The sequence below is a fragment of the Talpa europaea genome (genome assembly GCF_964194135.1).
Source record: "Talpa europaea genome assembly, chromosome: 2".
NCBI classification, from domain to species: domain Eukaryota; kingdom Metazoa; phylum Chordata; class Mammalia; order Eulipotyphla; family Talpidae; genus Talpa; species Talpa europaea.
The window spans coordinates 37,888,386-37,905,015 of NC_140068.1; the positions used below are offsets into that span (position 1 = coordinate 37,888,386).

General features: G+C 38.2%; 1 protein-coding gene across 1 annotated transcript in view; it reads left to right on the forward strand.

The window, feature by feature from the left end:
* FRK (fyn related Src family tyrosine kinase) overlaps positions 1 to 16,630 on the forward strand; it is a gene marked incomplete at both ends in the record, with an annotated part of 103,915 nt that overhangs the window by 81,191 nt on the left and 6,094 nt on the right. The window contains 2 exons of the mRNA XM_084228685.1: positions 716 to 874; positions 15,616 to 15,797. Coding sequence (XP_084084811.1) covers positions 716 to 874; positions 15,616 to 15,797 — 341 coding nt within the window. The remainder of the gene's footprint in view (positions 1 to 715; positions 875 to 15,615; positions 15,798 to 16,630) is intronic.

Consider the following 16,630-nt stretch of genomic DNA (forward strand, 5'->3'; position numbering starts at 1 on the left):
TTGAGCCATTTAAATGCAATTTAAGTATAGATGAGTCTTCAAAATTGGTTCTGTATTATCTCTCTTATCATTTGGCCATGATATTAAGATTGACTATAAAAAGTAGATAACAGAGGAGAAAATGTTGAATATAAGTTTCAAGTTAGCCATATAAAATTGGCTAAAATGAAAAAAAAAAAAAGAGACTACCACTGAATTTTGAATGTTCTCTCTTTGGCCTATACAATATGTCCCTACAGAATTAAAATGTACATATGGCAGAAAGTCATTGCTTTAGGATTGTTATACAGCTGTTCCCATGTTGGGTACCAAGGACAGGAGAGCTCCTGTCTTCCCTGGATTCTGGATGAAAAAGCTCTGGCTACAGTATTTAAAAATTCAGTGTTTTTCATTGTTCATGTTACTTCTCCTTATGCTCATAAAATGCCTGCTTTATTTTATTAATTCGATTGTAGGTTGGTCTCTTCATTTATTTTCATATGAACCTGAATCAATCTCTCTTCACCTACAGGTCATAACACATAAACTGCACATCCTAGATGCAGCAACACATTGGTTGTTCTTCAAACTGACTCTCTTTGAAAAATCTGAAGCTTTGTGACATTGATGTTCTTACTTTACTGAGAAGAAAGAAGCAATGTGGGTGGTTCCCACTAGGTTTCTATGAGGAGAGGATTCCTTGATAATATAAAGCTATTTCCTTCTCTTGTTTCAGGTTCAATGGATCCACAGGACTTCCTGAGGGAGGCACAGCTAATGAAGGGCCTAAGACATCCAAAGCTGATCCAGCTTTATGCTGTTTGCACTTTGGAAGATCCAATTTATATTATTACAGAGTTGATGAGACATGGAAGCCTGCTAGAATATCTACAAAGTAAGCTAAAGACTTAATAAAGTGAGAAAAAGAGGAACTTAGTTTAGCTAGTCCTATAAATGTCAATTTAGCAAGCTCTATAACCCAAAGGATATTTACTATGTGTGTATCTGTGAGAATGAATGGCTTAACATTGAATGGCTCAACTACAGTTTAATAGGATATATACCATGTACTCAAAGGGAGGGAAAATATTTATGTAGTAGAAGAACAAGTTTTTCACAATAGACATATTGGAGTACTGCACATAATGTGGAAAATTGAAGAATAGATGTTTTGTGTGATATTTTGTTTTCTCTAATAAGTACTTGAACATTATCAGTGACAGACCAAATACTTTATATGGCTCAGAATTAGGGGACAGGGAATAATTTTGGGAAAAGAGAGGAGCATTACCTTCTCTCCCCCACTCCCCATTTCCAGTGTTTGACAGCATTGTATTTATAGGTTTTTAAAAACACTTCTACTATTGTGGTGGAGGATTGTGAGCACTTTGGTTATGGGAAAACTAGGGAGACTGCACCTGAGGGGAGAAATATCCTATATTGTGAAAAAATAAATAAGGATGTTTAAAAAATAAAAATAAAATACCTCTACTGCTAGACAATATTAGAATTTTCAGACTAAAAGGCAGATATGTACTTTTGCTTTATTTCTACATCTACTTCCTGCAGCCAGAGAAGACAAGGGCATTGTGAAATTTTAATGTTAATTACAGATGAATAATTTAATAAGCAACAATATAATAAGCATTAAAATTAGATATTCAAAGTAGTGGAGATCAAGTACTGAGAGAATAATTCATGCTTAAAATGATAATTTTTAATACTGTCTTGAAATGTCAGAGTGGGATTGACAGACTGTATGGAGGTAAAGGGAGGTGAGAATAATGGAACAAAGGTATCAGATAGATAAGAGTATTCTCCTATTTCAGGGTAACTTGTGAAGTTGGTGTTATTAAATCACCAAATTAGATAAGAACAAACAACATAAAGCCTCTTGAATGCTGTTAAAATAAAAATGCCATAAAGGTATCAACTTTAACAGCATCAGAATGTTACCCATCATAGAAAGACTAACTCAGCCATTAACCCTTTTGCCTAAATCCCAGGGACAAAAGTACAGGAGCCATCTTGGGTCATCTCTAACAAAAATGCTTTGACAAGGTCACTAGTAACATTCACATTGTTAAATCTAATAGTTGATTCTCAGTCCTCAGATGTTCAGAACCATTTAATAAAATCAACATTTTTTCCATCTAAAAATATTTCATTTGACTTCTAGGAAACTTCATCGAAATGACTTTCCCTCCTATCTTTCCTGTGGATTCTTCTCAATCTATGTGATTTCCTTCATCTCTCAGAAATCCGAATCTCTTAGAATTGTCCTGGAATCTTGTACAACATTACTAGTTCCCTTGTTAATCTCAACCAGTTTCATTGTTTAAGATTATTTACATACTAGTAGTTCCCCAAATTATATCTTCCCCTCACTTCAGAATCATATCCAACTGCCTTCTTTACGTTTCCACCTTCATGTTGTGTCCATCTGGATGAGTTAGGTATAATGTAGCAAGAAATCCCAGATTCCAGAGACTGAACACTACAAGTGTTTATTTTGTTCATGCTGCACAAGCAAAATAGATTGACTGGTGGCTCAACTCTTCTGATTACTTGGAAGGAGTAGGGGATGTGACTAATCTCGTTCTGGCTCTTAAAATTTCTGACCAGGAGTGGCAAGGGGTAACTTCTGTGCCCTTTTCATTTGGCCAAATCAAGTCAAAGAGAATAAGGGAGAACAATCCTCTGAAGTGATTAAAAGAAGAAAAAGCTCCTTGAATTATGAACAGTCCAGATTTCTCCTGTATTTGCCCCTAGACATCTCAAAACAATGTATCTAAAACTGATCCTTATATTATCCCCAATCTGCTACCCTTGTGGTTTATTCTTTGACAATACTAAGGTGATGATCTTAGAGTTATTTATACTTTTTTTTTTCACATTCTACATCTAACCAACCAAAAAAATCCCATTGACTTGCTTTCCAATATATCCAGCATTTTACCACCTCTCAACATACCCACCCCAGTCCAAACCATCAGACACTTTTACCCAGTGTCTACTGTGGCCTACAAGTTGCTCATACTCTTTTGGTTTGTATCATCTTCAGATTCTTCTCAACACAGTAGCTGGAGAGATTCTGTTAAAATGAAAATCAGATTTTGTCCCCCCTCATCATATAACCCATAAAATCCTGCATGGCCGGGATATCCCTTATCGCTTTGACCACATCTCCACACCTTTCCCCTTGTTCACTCTGGGTCAGCTACACTACACTTTTTTAAACTGCTCTTCACATCTTCCAGATGTGCTTTGCTTGAAACCCTTTGCACTTGCTGTTTCCTTTATCTTATTTTTTTCTCATTACTTATCCACATAGTTCAGTTCATTTCCTGAAAATCTTTACTCAGCCATTCCCGTCATGGAGAGTCCTTTATTGATCACCCTCTAAATTCTTAATCTCTCTCTACTGACTCTTTGTGTTCTCCTTTCCTGCTTTTTGGTTTCTTTTCTTAGCTTTTAATCATCTTATAATGCATGACTTACTTACTCACTTCATTTTAGTATAATCAAAATACAACTCCACGAGGGCAGATTTTTCTTTCCTTTAGTCCTAGAATGGTGTCTGACACTAATTATGTGCTGACTGACTAAATTAATAAATTAATGGGTAGATTAAATTGGTGTCATTCTGAACCTAATCAGATTGAAACTTAGTGCCAATGTTTTGAAATTTTTGTTATCATTTTGAAAAGATCCATTTTGGCAAGTTCTTTTGGTATTGAGGTTTCCTCTGACTTCATGATGTGTTTTATTCAGAACTGAGCATGAACTCTGTAATCTTTTGAGTTGGGCCATTAGGGTGAAGTTTATCAAGGCCTTCATCTGACAGGATATTTGACAGTCAGAGCTCATTAAACACAACCCCTTCCCAACCAAGAGGGTTTAAATTCAGCAAAGTGAACTTAAAATAGATCTGCCACTCTTAAGGCCCATCATGAGAAATATTTTTTTTTAAGATTTATTTATTTATACATGCAAGAACTGGGGTACAGGCCAAAGTTGTGAGGGGTGAGAGGATTCACCAGAGACAGAGTGGGGGAGAACCAGGCAGATCGACTTAAATAAACTGCTGAGGGGAGCAGCGGGCGAGTCAGGAGAGGTCTGCTGTGCCATATGGGTATCTCTCTGGCCAGGGATCAAACTCATATTGCAGTGGCTGCGGTGAGCTTCATAGGTTGTGTCTTAACCCCTTGCACCACCAGGGAGGTCTATCATGATAAATATTAAACTGAAACTCTTGAGTAATGGAACATAATTGAAAATATTTTCTTGCTGCAGATATAAATTGTCACAGGTCTGTGAACCCTTACCTCGGCTTTGACATATAGTGGTTGTGCTAGAAGTGAGCTGAGATTTCTTAGGCAGTTTCTAGGCCACTGCACTTTTCAGGCAAGGAAATGCATATTACTCAATTTCTTTCATTATTGTGCCTGTCACTGAAAACCTTTTTGTATCCACTGTAATAGGATTAGATGCTATATTTGATAGTTGAAATAACATACATATTTTTCTATAGAGTCATCCCAGTTGAACTTTTTTTTTTTTTTTTGGTAATAAATTTCTCCAGAATTGGAGATCTTTGTAAATATCTTTAGCATTGAGAGTAATTGATGTACATTATTCCTTACTGAAATTTATTTATTTTTTGAAATTTGAAAGATGATTAATATCTGTGTATATATTTAGTTTAGTTGTGCTTATTTTCTTTCCAAAAATACTTACAGAGCACCTAATTTAAGTCAGAATACATTTTTCTTCTTTTTGTTTTTCTTTTCTTTTTTTAATAAGTTAAGTCTTAGTATGTTCATTATTCTTATGGACAGTTCTCCTAAATGACACTTAACTTCAGACAGGAATGTTTTCACTGAGATATCTTTTAGCTGAGTACAACTATCAATACATTACAATTTGCTGTTTGTCTCACCAAACCCCCTGACTTTTGGGTGCTCAGGAATCAAGTGTAAGGTAATTTCTAGGGAGACAGTAAAGAACAGCTTTAAGAGCATGAGATTTTGGTCTCAAACATAGCCTAGATTTGATTCTGCATTCACCAGATTATTATTTGTTTCTTGGAGTAGCAGGAGACCCTATGGAATGGGGCAAATAATAACAATATGTACTGCCTATCATTGTCCTGATTATTAAAGGAAGTACCTGGAAACTAACCATATGGATAATGATAGGAGAGATGTTTATTTCTTTATTTTCAAAATATTATATAGTATTTAATATGTCCCATACATTTTTCTAAATCCTATACAAATATTAACTTAGTTCATTCTTCTAACAATCTCATGAAGTACTAGGATTCTGATTTTACAGTTGAAGAATCTGAGGTGAGAGAGGTTAGGCAACTTATCCAAGATGGTTGAGCTAGAATTCAAGGCCGGAAAGTCTGTCTCCATAGTTGCTTTTAACCACAAGCATAGATAGCACTGGTGTTACTTTCCTAACATCAACCTGTATTCCTTATCTATTGCTGCACAACAAATTACCCCAAAACTTAGGGGATTAAGACAGCAAACATTTATTATCTCACAGTTTCTGTGGTCAGGAATCCAGGTGCAACTGAGCTGGGTCTGCTAGTGCAGGGTTTTTCACCAGGCTGAGACCACAGTGTTTGCAGGTGTTCCAGTCTGAAAGCTCTAGGGGAGGTTGATCTACTTCCAAGCTCCCTCATGTGATGGTTGGCAGAATTGGTTCCTCTGGGACTGTTGGGTTGAGGAAGTCCATTCCTTGCTGGTTGTTGGCTGGAAGCTGCACTATTTTCTTTGATAAGTGGATCGCTCCATAGGGCAACTTGCAACATGGCAGCTGCCTTCATCAGCATGAGCAACAGAGAGAGCAAGAGAATGAAGAGTTCCAGCAAGTCATTTATAACTTATCTTGGAAGTGATGTTCTGTCACTTTTCCTGAATTGTATTTGTTAAAGGTGAATCACTTTAACAAATCACAATCATTTGTTAAAGGTGTTCCAGACAACAGTTAATTGAAGATAATTTCACAATACCCCTGGTAAAAATACCAGGAGAGAGAGATCAATGGTAGACATTTTCAAAGCTGCCTATCACATAGCCTAGGACTAGTCACCTGTTTATCTTAACTTTTTTACTTTTGTTTCATATTAAATGAATATGATATGAAATAGCATAGCTATTTTGGCTATCAAAGCAGCAATGCTCTGCCATTATGTTGCACAGTAAGTTATATATTTTGTCTTGTTCCTTATATATAACTTTAGACTGAAAAACTAATGTTAACTGTTGTAACATACAATTAAAAATATGCATTTTTTAAAAATATTTTATTTATTTATTTATTTATTTATACATACATACATACAAGTGCTGGGGTATAGGCCAAGGTGTGGGGGGTGAGAAGATTCACCAGAGACAGAGTGGGGAGCAGAACAGGTGGATTTACTGAAATATACTGCTGAGGGGAACAGTGGGTGAGACAAGAGAGGTTTGCTGCACCATGTGGGTTAGCTCCCTGGCGGGGGTGGAAATTGTGCTACAGCGGCTGCTGATAGTTTCACAGTGCTGAGACTTAATTTCTTACAGCACCAGGAGGCCCACAACATGCATTTTTTAAATGCATCAGGTTGCTTTTCTAGGTGGCTTTATTTATACTGTGACACAAGGCTATCCCTTCTATCACATGACTATGCTATTTCAAAGCTCTTGTAGCTACGATGATGTGAGAGATTATAAGAATTAGGGCTGCAATTGATGAACATCTTCTGTGCACACATTGCAGTGCACAAAATTAGTGACTCAGCCCAATCTGACTGTAAGAGAAGATGGAGAATATGGACTTCTCTGTTGCTGGGCAGCAAAGGACAAATGGAACAGTGAACAGTTAGTTTCACCTCAATCCTATTTATATATGTTGCCTGCATTAAAAAAAAAATTACACATACATATACTGTGCTTAGTTCATCACTGTTTAAAAAATGTCTTTGACTCTCATTTTTATTGAAAAAAAACAACAACATGCACATAGAAAGTACATAAAATCATAGTATAATTTATCATAAATTATAAGGTGATAAAGCAAGTAACTGTGCAACCACTGCATAAATCAAGAAATAGCACATGGTCGGCATTCCAGAAAACTACTTATTGTGAATGTCATGATAATTACTTTACCTTGATTTACATTCCCTCTACCAGTTATTCATTGTACTCCCTTTTTGAGAAGGGTTTTGGAAATTGACATCTCCTTTTGCTGACCTCATAGTCCTCAGCTCCACTTCAACACTCCACTCTTTATATTCCCTCTCCAGTGAAATCGCTCTTCTTGCCACCACTTACTGATGATTCTTTAATTATTATATATAACAATACCTTTGTTTCTTATTTTGCTGGACTTATTTGTGGAAAATCTCTTTTCTGAAAACATTTTACTGATATGATGTTCTCTTCTGGTTCTCCTTCACTTTTTTTTTAATATTAAATTTTATTTTTATATTCCCCCATACAATTGCAAACGCCCCATTCTGACCCCAATCCTTCCCCTCCCGCCCCCCACCCCCCAAAAAGTGTCTCTGGTTCATAGTTTTTTGTTGATTTTGATTTTCACTTTCTTATATTCATTTTCCTGGTCCCTTATTTAAGTTTTCTAGATTCCAGCTATGAGTGAGACCATCCGGTATTTTTCTTTTTCTTTTTGGCTTATTTCGCTGAGCATGATCCCTTCCAGCGCCATCCATGTTGCTGCAAATTGCATGTGTTTATCTTTTTTGAATGCTGAGTAATATTCCATGGTATATATGTACCACATCTTCTTGATCCAGTCATCTATTTTTGGGCATTTGGGCTGTTTCCAAAGCTTAGCTATTGTAAACAGTGCTGCTATAAACATAGGGGTGCAGGTGCTCTTTGGAATTGATGTTTCTGTGTCCTTTGGGTAAATACCTAGGAGTGGAATTGCTGGATCCTATGGAAGCTCTATGTTTAGTAGGTCCAGAAATCTCCACACAGCTCTCCATAGTGGTTGGACCAGTTTGCACTCCCACCAACAGTGCAGAAGAGTTCCTTTTTCTCCACACCCTCGCCAACATTTGTTGTTGCTAGTTTTTTTAATATGTGCCATTCTCACTGGTGTGAGATGGTATCTCATGGTAGTTTTGATTTGCATTTCCCTGATTACAAGTGATGTTGAACATTTTTTCATATGTCTGTTGGCCATTTGCATTTCCTCTTCAGAGAAGTTTCTTTTTAGCTCTTCTGCCCATTTTTTGACTGGATTATTTTCTTTGTTGTTGCTGAGTCTCATCAGCTCTTTGCAGATTTTTGTGATCAGTCCTTTATCATTAGTGTTGGGTGCAAAAATGTTCTCCCAGTTGGTGGGGTTTCTCTTTGTTTTTGTTATTGTCTCTTTTGCTGTGCAGAAGCTCTTTAATTTGATGTAGTCCCAGCTGTTTATCTTTGTCTTCACTATCACTGCTTTGGGTGATGTGTCCGTAAAGATGTCTTTGATGTGCAAATCCCGTAGTGTTTCGCCAATATTTCCTTCAATGTATTTTATGGTTTCAGGTCTTATGTCTAGTTCTTTAATCCATTTTGAGTTGATTTTTGTGTATGGTGTGAGGTAGTGGTCAAGCTTCATTCTTTAGCGACCCAGTTTTCCCAGCATCATTTATTGAACAAACTTTCTTTGCTCCAATGCATAGTCTTTGCTCCTTTGTCAAAGATTAGTTGACCATAAATCTGTGGGTTTATTTCTGGATTTTCTATTCGATTCCATTGGTCTGTATATCTGTTCTTGTTCCAATACCATGCAGTTTTGATGATTATGGCTTTGTAGTATAGTTTGAAGTCTGGGAGTGTGATGCCTCCATTTCCTTCTTTTTTTTTCAGTAGAGCTTTGGCTATTCGGGGTTTTTGGTGATTCCATATGAATTTCATCAATAATTGTTCTATTTCTTTGAAGAATGCCATTGAGATTTTGATTGGAATAGCATTGAATCTGTATATTGCTTTTGGTAGGATGGCCATTTTAATAATGTTTATTCTTCCAATCCATGAGCAGGGGATGTCCTTCCATTTCTTTGTGTCTTCTTCTATTTCTTTTAACAGTGTTTTATAGTTTTCTTTGTATAGGTCCTTTACCTCTTTTGTTAGATTTATTCCCAAATATTTGATTTTTTTTGTTTCGATAATAAAAGGGGTGGTTTTTTTGATTTCTTCTTCTTCAGATTTATTGTTTGTGTATAGGAAGGCTACTGACTTTTGCGTGTTGATTTTGTATCCTGCCACTTTAGTGAATTGATTGATGAGTTGAATTAGTTTTTCTGTGGAGATTTTGGGGTTCTCTATGTATATTATCATATCATCTGCAAATAGTGACAGTTTGACTTCTTCTTTTCCTATTTGGATTCCTTGGATGTCTTTCTCTTGTCTCATTGCTCTGGCTAGGACTTCCAGTATTATATTGAAAAGCAGTGGTGAGAGTGGACATCCTTGTCTTGTTCCAGATCTTAATGGAATTGCTTTCAGCTTTTCACCATTGAGAATGATACTGGCTGTTGGCTTGTCATAGATGGCCTTTATGATGTTGAGGTATGTTCCTTGTATCCCAAGAATTTCAAGGGCTTTTATCATGAATGGGTGTTGCACTTTGTCGAAAGCTTTCTCAGCATCTATTGATATTATCATATGGTTTTTATATTTCTTTTTGTTGATGTGTTGGATAACGTTGATTGATTTTCGGATGTTAAACCATCCTTGTGCCCCTGGAATGAATCCAACTTGGTCGTGGTGAATTATCTTATGGATACATTGTTGGATTCCGATAGCTAAAATTTTATTGAGGATTTTTGCATTAGTGTTCATTAGGGAGATTGGCCTATAGTTTTCCTTTTTTGTGTTGTCCTTATTTGGTTTTGGTATTAGTGTAATATTGGCTTCATAGAACGTGTTTGGTATTGTCCCTTCCTTCTCAATTTTTTGGAAGAGTTTGTGAAGGATAGGCACTAATTTGTCTCTGAATGTTTGGTAGAATTCATTTGTAAATCCATCAGGTCCTGGGCTTTTGTTTTTGGGGAGGTTTTTGATTACCATTTCAATTTCGCTGCTTGTAATTGGTCTGTTTAGGTGTTCTATTTCTTCTTTATCTAGCTTTGGGTGATTGTAGAGTTGTAGGAATTTGTCCATCTCCTCTAGATTGTTGAACTTGTTTCCATATAACTGTTCATAGTAGTTACTGATTATTCTTTTGATTTCTGCTGTGTCTGTTGTGATTTCTCCTCTTTCATTTATGATCCTGTGTATTTGTGCTTTCTCCCTTTTTTCCTTTGTGAGCCTGGCTAGGGGTTTGTCTATTTTATTTATTTTTTCAAAGAACCAGCTCTTGGTTTCATTGATCTTTTGGATTGTATTTTTAGTTTCAATTTCATTTATTTCTGCTTTGGTTTTTATTATTTCTTTTCTTCTACTGGTTTTGGGGTTTTTTTGTTATTCTTTTTCTAGATCTTTGAGCTTCAAGATTAGGTTGTTTCTTTGAGTTCTTTCTTGTTTTTTGATGTGAGCTTCTATTGCTATATATTTTCCTCTTATTACTTCTTTTGCTGCATCCCATACATTTAGGATATTGGTGTCCTCCTTGTCATTCAATTCAAAGAATTTTTTAATTTCTTCTTTGATCTCCTCGTTAGCCCAGTGGTCTTCCAGTAGTGTGGTTTTTAATCTCCATGAGGTAGGAAAATTCCTTGCCTTCCTTTTATGGTTTATTTCTAGTTTGATGCCTTCGTGGTCAGAAAAGATGGTTGGTATGATTTCAATCTTAGTGTATCTGTTGATGTTTGTCTTTGTATGTGATCGATCCTGGAGAATGATCCGTGTGCGCTTGAGAAAAATGTGTACTCCGTTTTTTTTGGGTTTATTGTTCTATAGATATCTGTTAAGCCCAAATGCTCTAGGTCCTTATTTAGAGCTTTAGTTTCTTTACTTATTTTTTGTCTTGTTGATCTATCCATTGTTGATAGTGGTGTGTTGAAGTCTCCCACTACGTATGTGTTTTCTCTGATGTCTGTTTTCAGAGAGGACAATAGTTGTCTGATATATTTTGGTGCTCTTTCGTTTGGTGAGTATATGTTAATGAGTGTTATTTCTTCTTGAAGTATTGTCCCCTTAATCATAATGTAGTGACCATTGGGGTCTCTTTTTATTTTTTTGAGTTTGAAGTCTGTTTTATCTGATAGAAGTATAGCTGTTCCTGCTTTCTTTTTTGGCCCATTTGCTTGTAGGATTGTTTTCCATCCTTTGACTTTGAGCCTATTTCTATCTTTTGTAACTAAATGTGTTTCCTGGAGACAGCAAAAGTTTGGGTTTTGTTTCTTAATCCAGGCTGCAACTCTGTGTCTTTTTATTGAAGAGTTTAGTCCATTTACATTTAGAGTTAATATTGATATGTTAGCATCTGTATTTGCCATTTTGTTTGTCTTTCCTTTGATTTTATTTATTCTTTTAATAACTTTTTTTTTTTTTTGGTCTTCTTTCGTTGTTATTCGTCCCTCTGAGGTTCTGGTTTTAGGATTCCTTGTAGTATTTTTTGGAGTGGGGGTTTATTCGTAATGAAATTCCGGAGTTTCTCTTTGTCTGGGAAGGTCCATATTCTTTCTTCATGGAGGAAAGAGAGCTTTGCGGGATAGAGTATTCTTGGTTGGCATCTGTTTTCTTGGAGTCTGTTGACTATGTCCTTCCACTCTCTCCTTGCCTGTAGTGTTTCTTCAGAGAAGTCTGATGTCAGCCTGATTGGTTTTCCTTTGAATGTTATCTGTTTCTTCCCTCTTGTCAGCTTCATTATTTTTTCCTTGTCCTGTATTCTTGGGAGCTTTACTATTATGTGTCTTGCTGTGTTTTTCCTTTCGTCGTGGAAGTTTGGTGTTCTCCTTGCTTCTTGTATATCAATTTTCAGCTCCTTCTTTGCATTTGGGAAGTTCTCTTCAATTATCTCCTGGAATATTTTCTCTGTTCCCACATCTCTCTCCTTTCCTTCTGGAATTCCTATAACTCTTATATTTCCTTTCCTCATGGAGTCAGATAGTTCCCGAAGTCTTTCTTCATTCTTTTTCCTTCGTACTTCTCTTTCCTTTTCTGTTTTGGTTCTTTTTATTTCTGTGTCTTCAAGAGAACTTATTCGTTCTTCCATTTCATCTATTCTGCTTTCCTTGCTTTTCCCGGAGTTCTTTAGTTCCTCCATTAATTCTTTGATCTCCTGCATTTCTTTTACTTCCCTCTTTAGGGACTCAATTTCATTCTTCTGACCATTGTTTTCCCTCTTTAGGGACTCAATTTCCTTCTTCTGATCTATCACTTTTTTAATCATGGCAATTTTAAATTCTCTTTCTGGAAGGCTCAGAAGTTCTTCCAAGTTGCTGTCGTTGCAATCTGGGGAGTGGTTTTCTTTTTGTGGTGTGCTTCTTTCCTGAGGAGTTGTTAGGTTGCGTGTGGTTCTTCTACTCCCTACTGTCTGTTTTCTAATTTGTTGTATGCGTTGGGACACTGTGTTGCTCGGACTGACTGGCATCTTGGGTGAACTTCTCCGCTCCCCTCTGGCTCTTCCAGGAGCCATCTCTGTCTTCTGGGGGAGCTTTCTGCTGGTTTTAGGCAGTTTTTACTGAAGAAATGTCCCTGTTCTCAAATGGCGAAGCGGGATGCAGTCCCTGCGCCTCCGGTTTCAGGCACACTCTTCTGCGCACCCGGTTTGCCCCGGACATGGGTGCCTGCTCCCTCTGTGGGCTCAGACTGCTGGTCGGAAGGGGCCTGGCGTGGAATAACTTCCCGGCTGGCCACTGGGTCCTCCAGAAGCCTTCTGCCCTTTTCAAGCAGTCTTAAGAAATTTCCTGTTCTATGGGGTGTTAGTGACTTTTTTTTCCTGGTCGCTAGGTGGCGCCAGAGATCTCTCCTATTGTCCTTGGGGGGCTGTTTTTCGCCCCCCCCCCCACCCCGTGGGACAGGGAACAGAGCGGGAATGGTAGGGTACACCTCAACAGCTTTGGGGTGCTGTGTCTGCCTTGTGCCCCATCGTCGTGGTGAACCCACGCCCCGAATTTTCGTGCCCTGGGTCTCAGTTCAAAGCCCTCAGTTCCAGGACGCGGGCTGTAGCCCAGTTCAGTGGCGCGGGAATGGTGCCTTTTGCACCGCCTCCGTGCCTGGGCGCCTGGTTCCTGCTTACTCAGGGAGGGACCTTCACCTCAGTGAGGACCTCTGCGCGTCTCCCCGCAAGCCTAGGTCGTCTCCCCGCAAGCCTAGGTCGCAGGCGCGGGGACCTGGGCAGCCATGATCCCGGTCTGCACTTGCTTTTCAAGCGCGCAAGCTTACCAGTAGCCCGGGCTGTGTGCGCGTCTCCCGGGGTCTTTGTTCTTCTCTAATGGCGCCTGGAGCCGTTCGCTCACCGCCGAGGCGAATCCTGCAGGGTTTGCCTCAGCTCCTGTTCACGGGGTGTGGTGGCTGCAATAGTTCCTTTCCACTCACAGTCCCGCTTGCTGCGTCGTTTGTTCTCGTTGGCCGTTTTGGTTTGTTGTTTCCCTCCTCTCTGCCGGTCGGAGAGTGCCGCCTCTGTGGGCAGGGGAGGGGAGCAGGGTTCTGAGCTTCCCTCCCTTCTAGTCCTCTTTTATGGCCACTTTCTTGCTGGAGTCACCCGTTTATCTTCCGTGTCCCAGTTCTCACTGGGACCTGCCGCTTTTCCTCCCTATTAACTTTTTTTAATGGGAGATCTTACTCGCAGCGTCTCCTCGCCGCCATGTTGCTCCCTCTTCACTTTTTTTTTTTAAGATTTATTTATTTTTATACAAGAACTGGGGTACATGCCAAATGTGCTGGAGGGTGAGAAGATTCACCAGAGACAGAGTGGGGAACAGAACAGGCAGACTGACGAAATACACTGCTGAGGGGAGGAGTGGGCGAGACAGGAGAGGTCTGCTTCACCATGTGGGATTCTCGCCGGCTGGCCGGGATCGAACCCACGCTGCAGAGGCTGCGGACAGCTTCACAGCCCGGCGCTCAACCGCCTGCGCCACCAGGGAGGCCCTCCTTCACTTTTTTGACTGATTCTTTTGTTTTCTTACAGGTTTATTTTCTTCTTCCCACCATATAGATTGGCGCTTCTATGACTCTATCATTTCCACTTTTAATTTTTAACCCCTATTTATTAACTATGACTGGTAAATTATTATGTCTACCTGCATTATCTCCCCATGAACATCAGATTTTTAGTGTTTTACATGTATTACTCATTTTAATTCTCCTTTTAACAACTAATCTGATAAGGCAATTGTAATTATCTATATATAGATGAGGAAACTGAGGCACAGGGGGCTTAAGCAGTTTGCTCAAAGTTAAAAAAAAATGTGAGGCAAAGCCTTAACCCAATTTCTGGAACTCTAGCTTTAAACCAGTCCTTCTGACTTCCCTACCTTCATTTCCTCTCAAGTCAGGAGTTGATAGTGAGATATATGTAATCTTACTTTATATATATTATATGAGCTTTTCAATTTCCCAGAAATCTGAAGACCTTTGTTAATAGTATAGCAGCTAAACACACAAGGATGACTGACTCTGTTTCACAAAGTCCATACAAACTAACACTAATATCTCTGCAAAGATGAAATTTGACTCTACTAAGTGTCTTATACCTATACAGGTTGAGCAGTAGAAGTTATTTCTATGCTTGTTCATGCCAGGAGATATAAACAACTATTCTCAGAGTAATGGGTTAAGAATGGGAAATAAAAACTTATCAAGCTTAATAAAGACACATGCAATATACACATTTTTATAACTACGATACTAATAAATTTCATGTTTGTTAGTGAGCTACTTATTAAGACCAATATGATAGAACAATTAAAACTTTTCATTGTCTCAGTCATGCAAATTAGCATTATTTTATAGGTTCAAAGCCTAAAACAAATAATGCAATGTTTGAAAGAAATCCAGAGACAATTGTGTAATAGTTTCTTTGAAGAAATATATCTGTGGGGCCTCCCCTGGTGGCGCATATGTTGAGCGCTGGGCTGCGAAGCTGCCCGCAGCCTCTGCAGCACCGGTTCGATCTCCGGCCCCCAGCGAGGGTCCCACATAGCGCGCAGACCTTTCCTGCTGCCCCCTGGGCTCTTCAGCAGTGTACTTCGGTCCTTCTGCCTGTTCTGTTCCCCGCTCTGGCTCTGGTGAATTCTCTCACCCTCCAGCGCTTCTGACTGTACCCAGTGCTTGTATGAATAAATAAATAAATCTTTAAAAAAAAAAAAGAAATATATCTGTGGTGTGTGGTAATGGTAATACCTTAATGAAAATGAAAATGGTAATACTTTATTCTTTTGGATATTTATACTATGTTTGGATCATGTAATACTATTGCTCCTTTGTTTGTATAATGTTCATTCAGAGAAGGAATGGCTACAAACTAAGAATATATTTAGACTCTGAAAATTGTTGCTTTGTTATCCCTTCATAGAAAATAAAATGGTTGTATTGATTATATTTCTTTGCTCAACTGATCAATGCTATGACACTTGATCTTGCTAATAACCCACATGTCAAGTTCTCAGAATTCCCTTTAATAGTTCAACTGTTCTTCAAAGTAAACTTCTTATTTTCTCTTGTTGCCTAGATGATGCTGGATCAAAAATCCATCTGATGCAGCAGGTAGATATGGCAGCACAGGTTGCCTCAGGAATGGCCTATCTGGAGTCTCGAAATTACATCCATAGAGATCTGGCCGCCAGAAATGTCCTTGTTGGTGAACATAACACCTACAAAGTGGCGGATTTTGGACTTGCAAGAGTATTTAAGGTGGAGTTGGTTTTATTTTAATTATTTTTTGTAGTGGGTCAGAAGCCTAACAGAGCAGTAGATCAATGCATTTATTGTTACTCTTCAAAGGAAAGTTTCTTCAAGTTCTGTGGTGTGTAGATCACTGTAGTAGCCCAGATGCCTTACAAACTATCTCCCATTTCTGTTTTGGTTTTTATTTTTTTTCCACCAAGGAGAAAGAAAGAAAGTATGACCAATGAGATGGGAATGCATGTATAAGTTCGTGGTTGAATTAATGATCTGTCTTTCACTACCTGTAACTTCTGTCTGTCTCCCTTTTACTTACAAACAAGCAGAACGCTTTGTACAGTTACCCTGTCCACCTTTGGTCATTCTATGCCAAGTCAGTAGGTATGCTGCCAAAATTCTTCAGCAACCATTGGCTTTTAAACCTCCTTTCCCTTCCCCACTTCATGACACCTGGGCAAAAGACACCAGGAGATATGGGAGATAAAATACTGGATATTTTTTCTGAACTTTATTTCCATACTGTACCCTAAAAAATGTGGTATGGGTATGAAACACAGCAAATAAATAATTTTTTTGATCTTGATTTCATCATGTTTTCTATTTTTAAATTAATTAAAATCACAACAAATTGATATATTGATTTAAATCAATTTTATTATCAGAAAGTATTTATATGGTTATTATCAAAGTCAGTGGCTGTTTGATACCACCAGCAAATCAGAAAACAGGTGGGCTTTGCTTTCATTTTTTTTGTTGTTTTCTAAAGACTAGAAATCACCACACGTGAATTTTCCCTTATGTAATGGAATACAGCTTTTAGCTATTTTTTAGAACATAGTAGG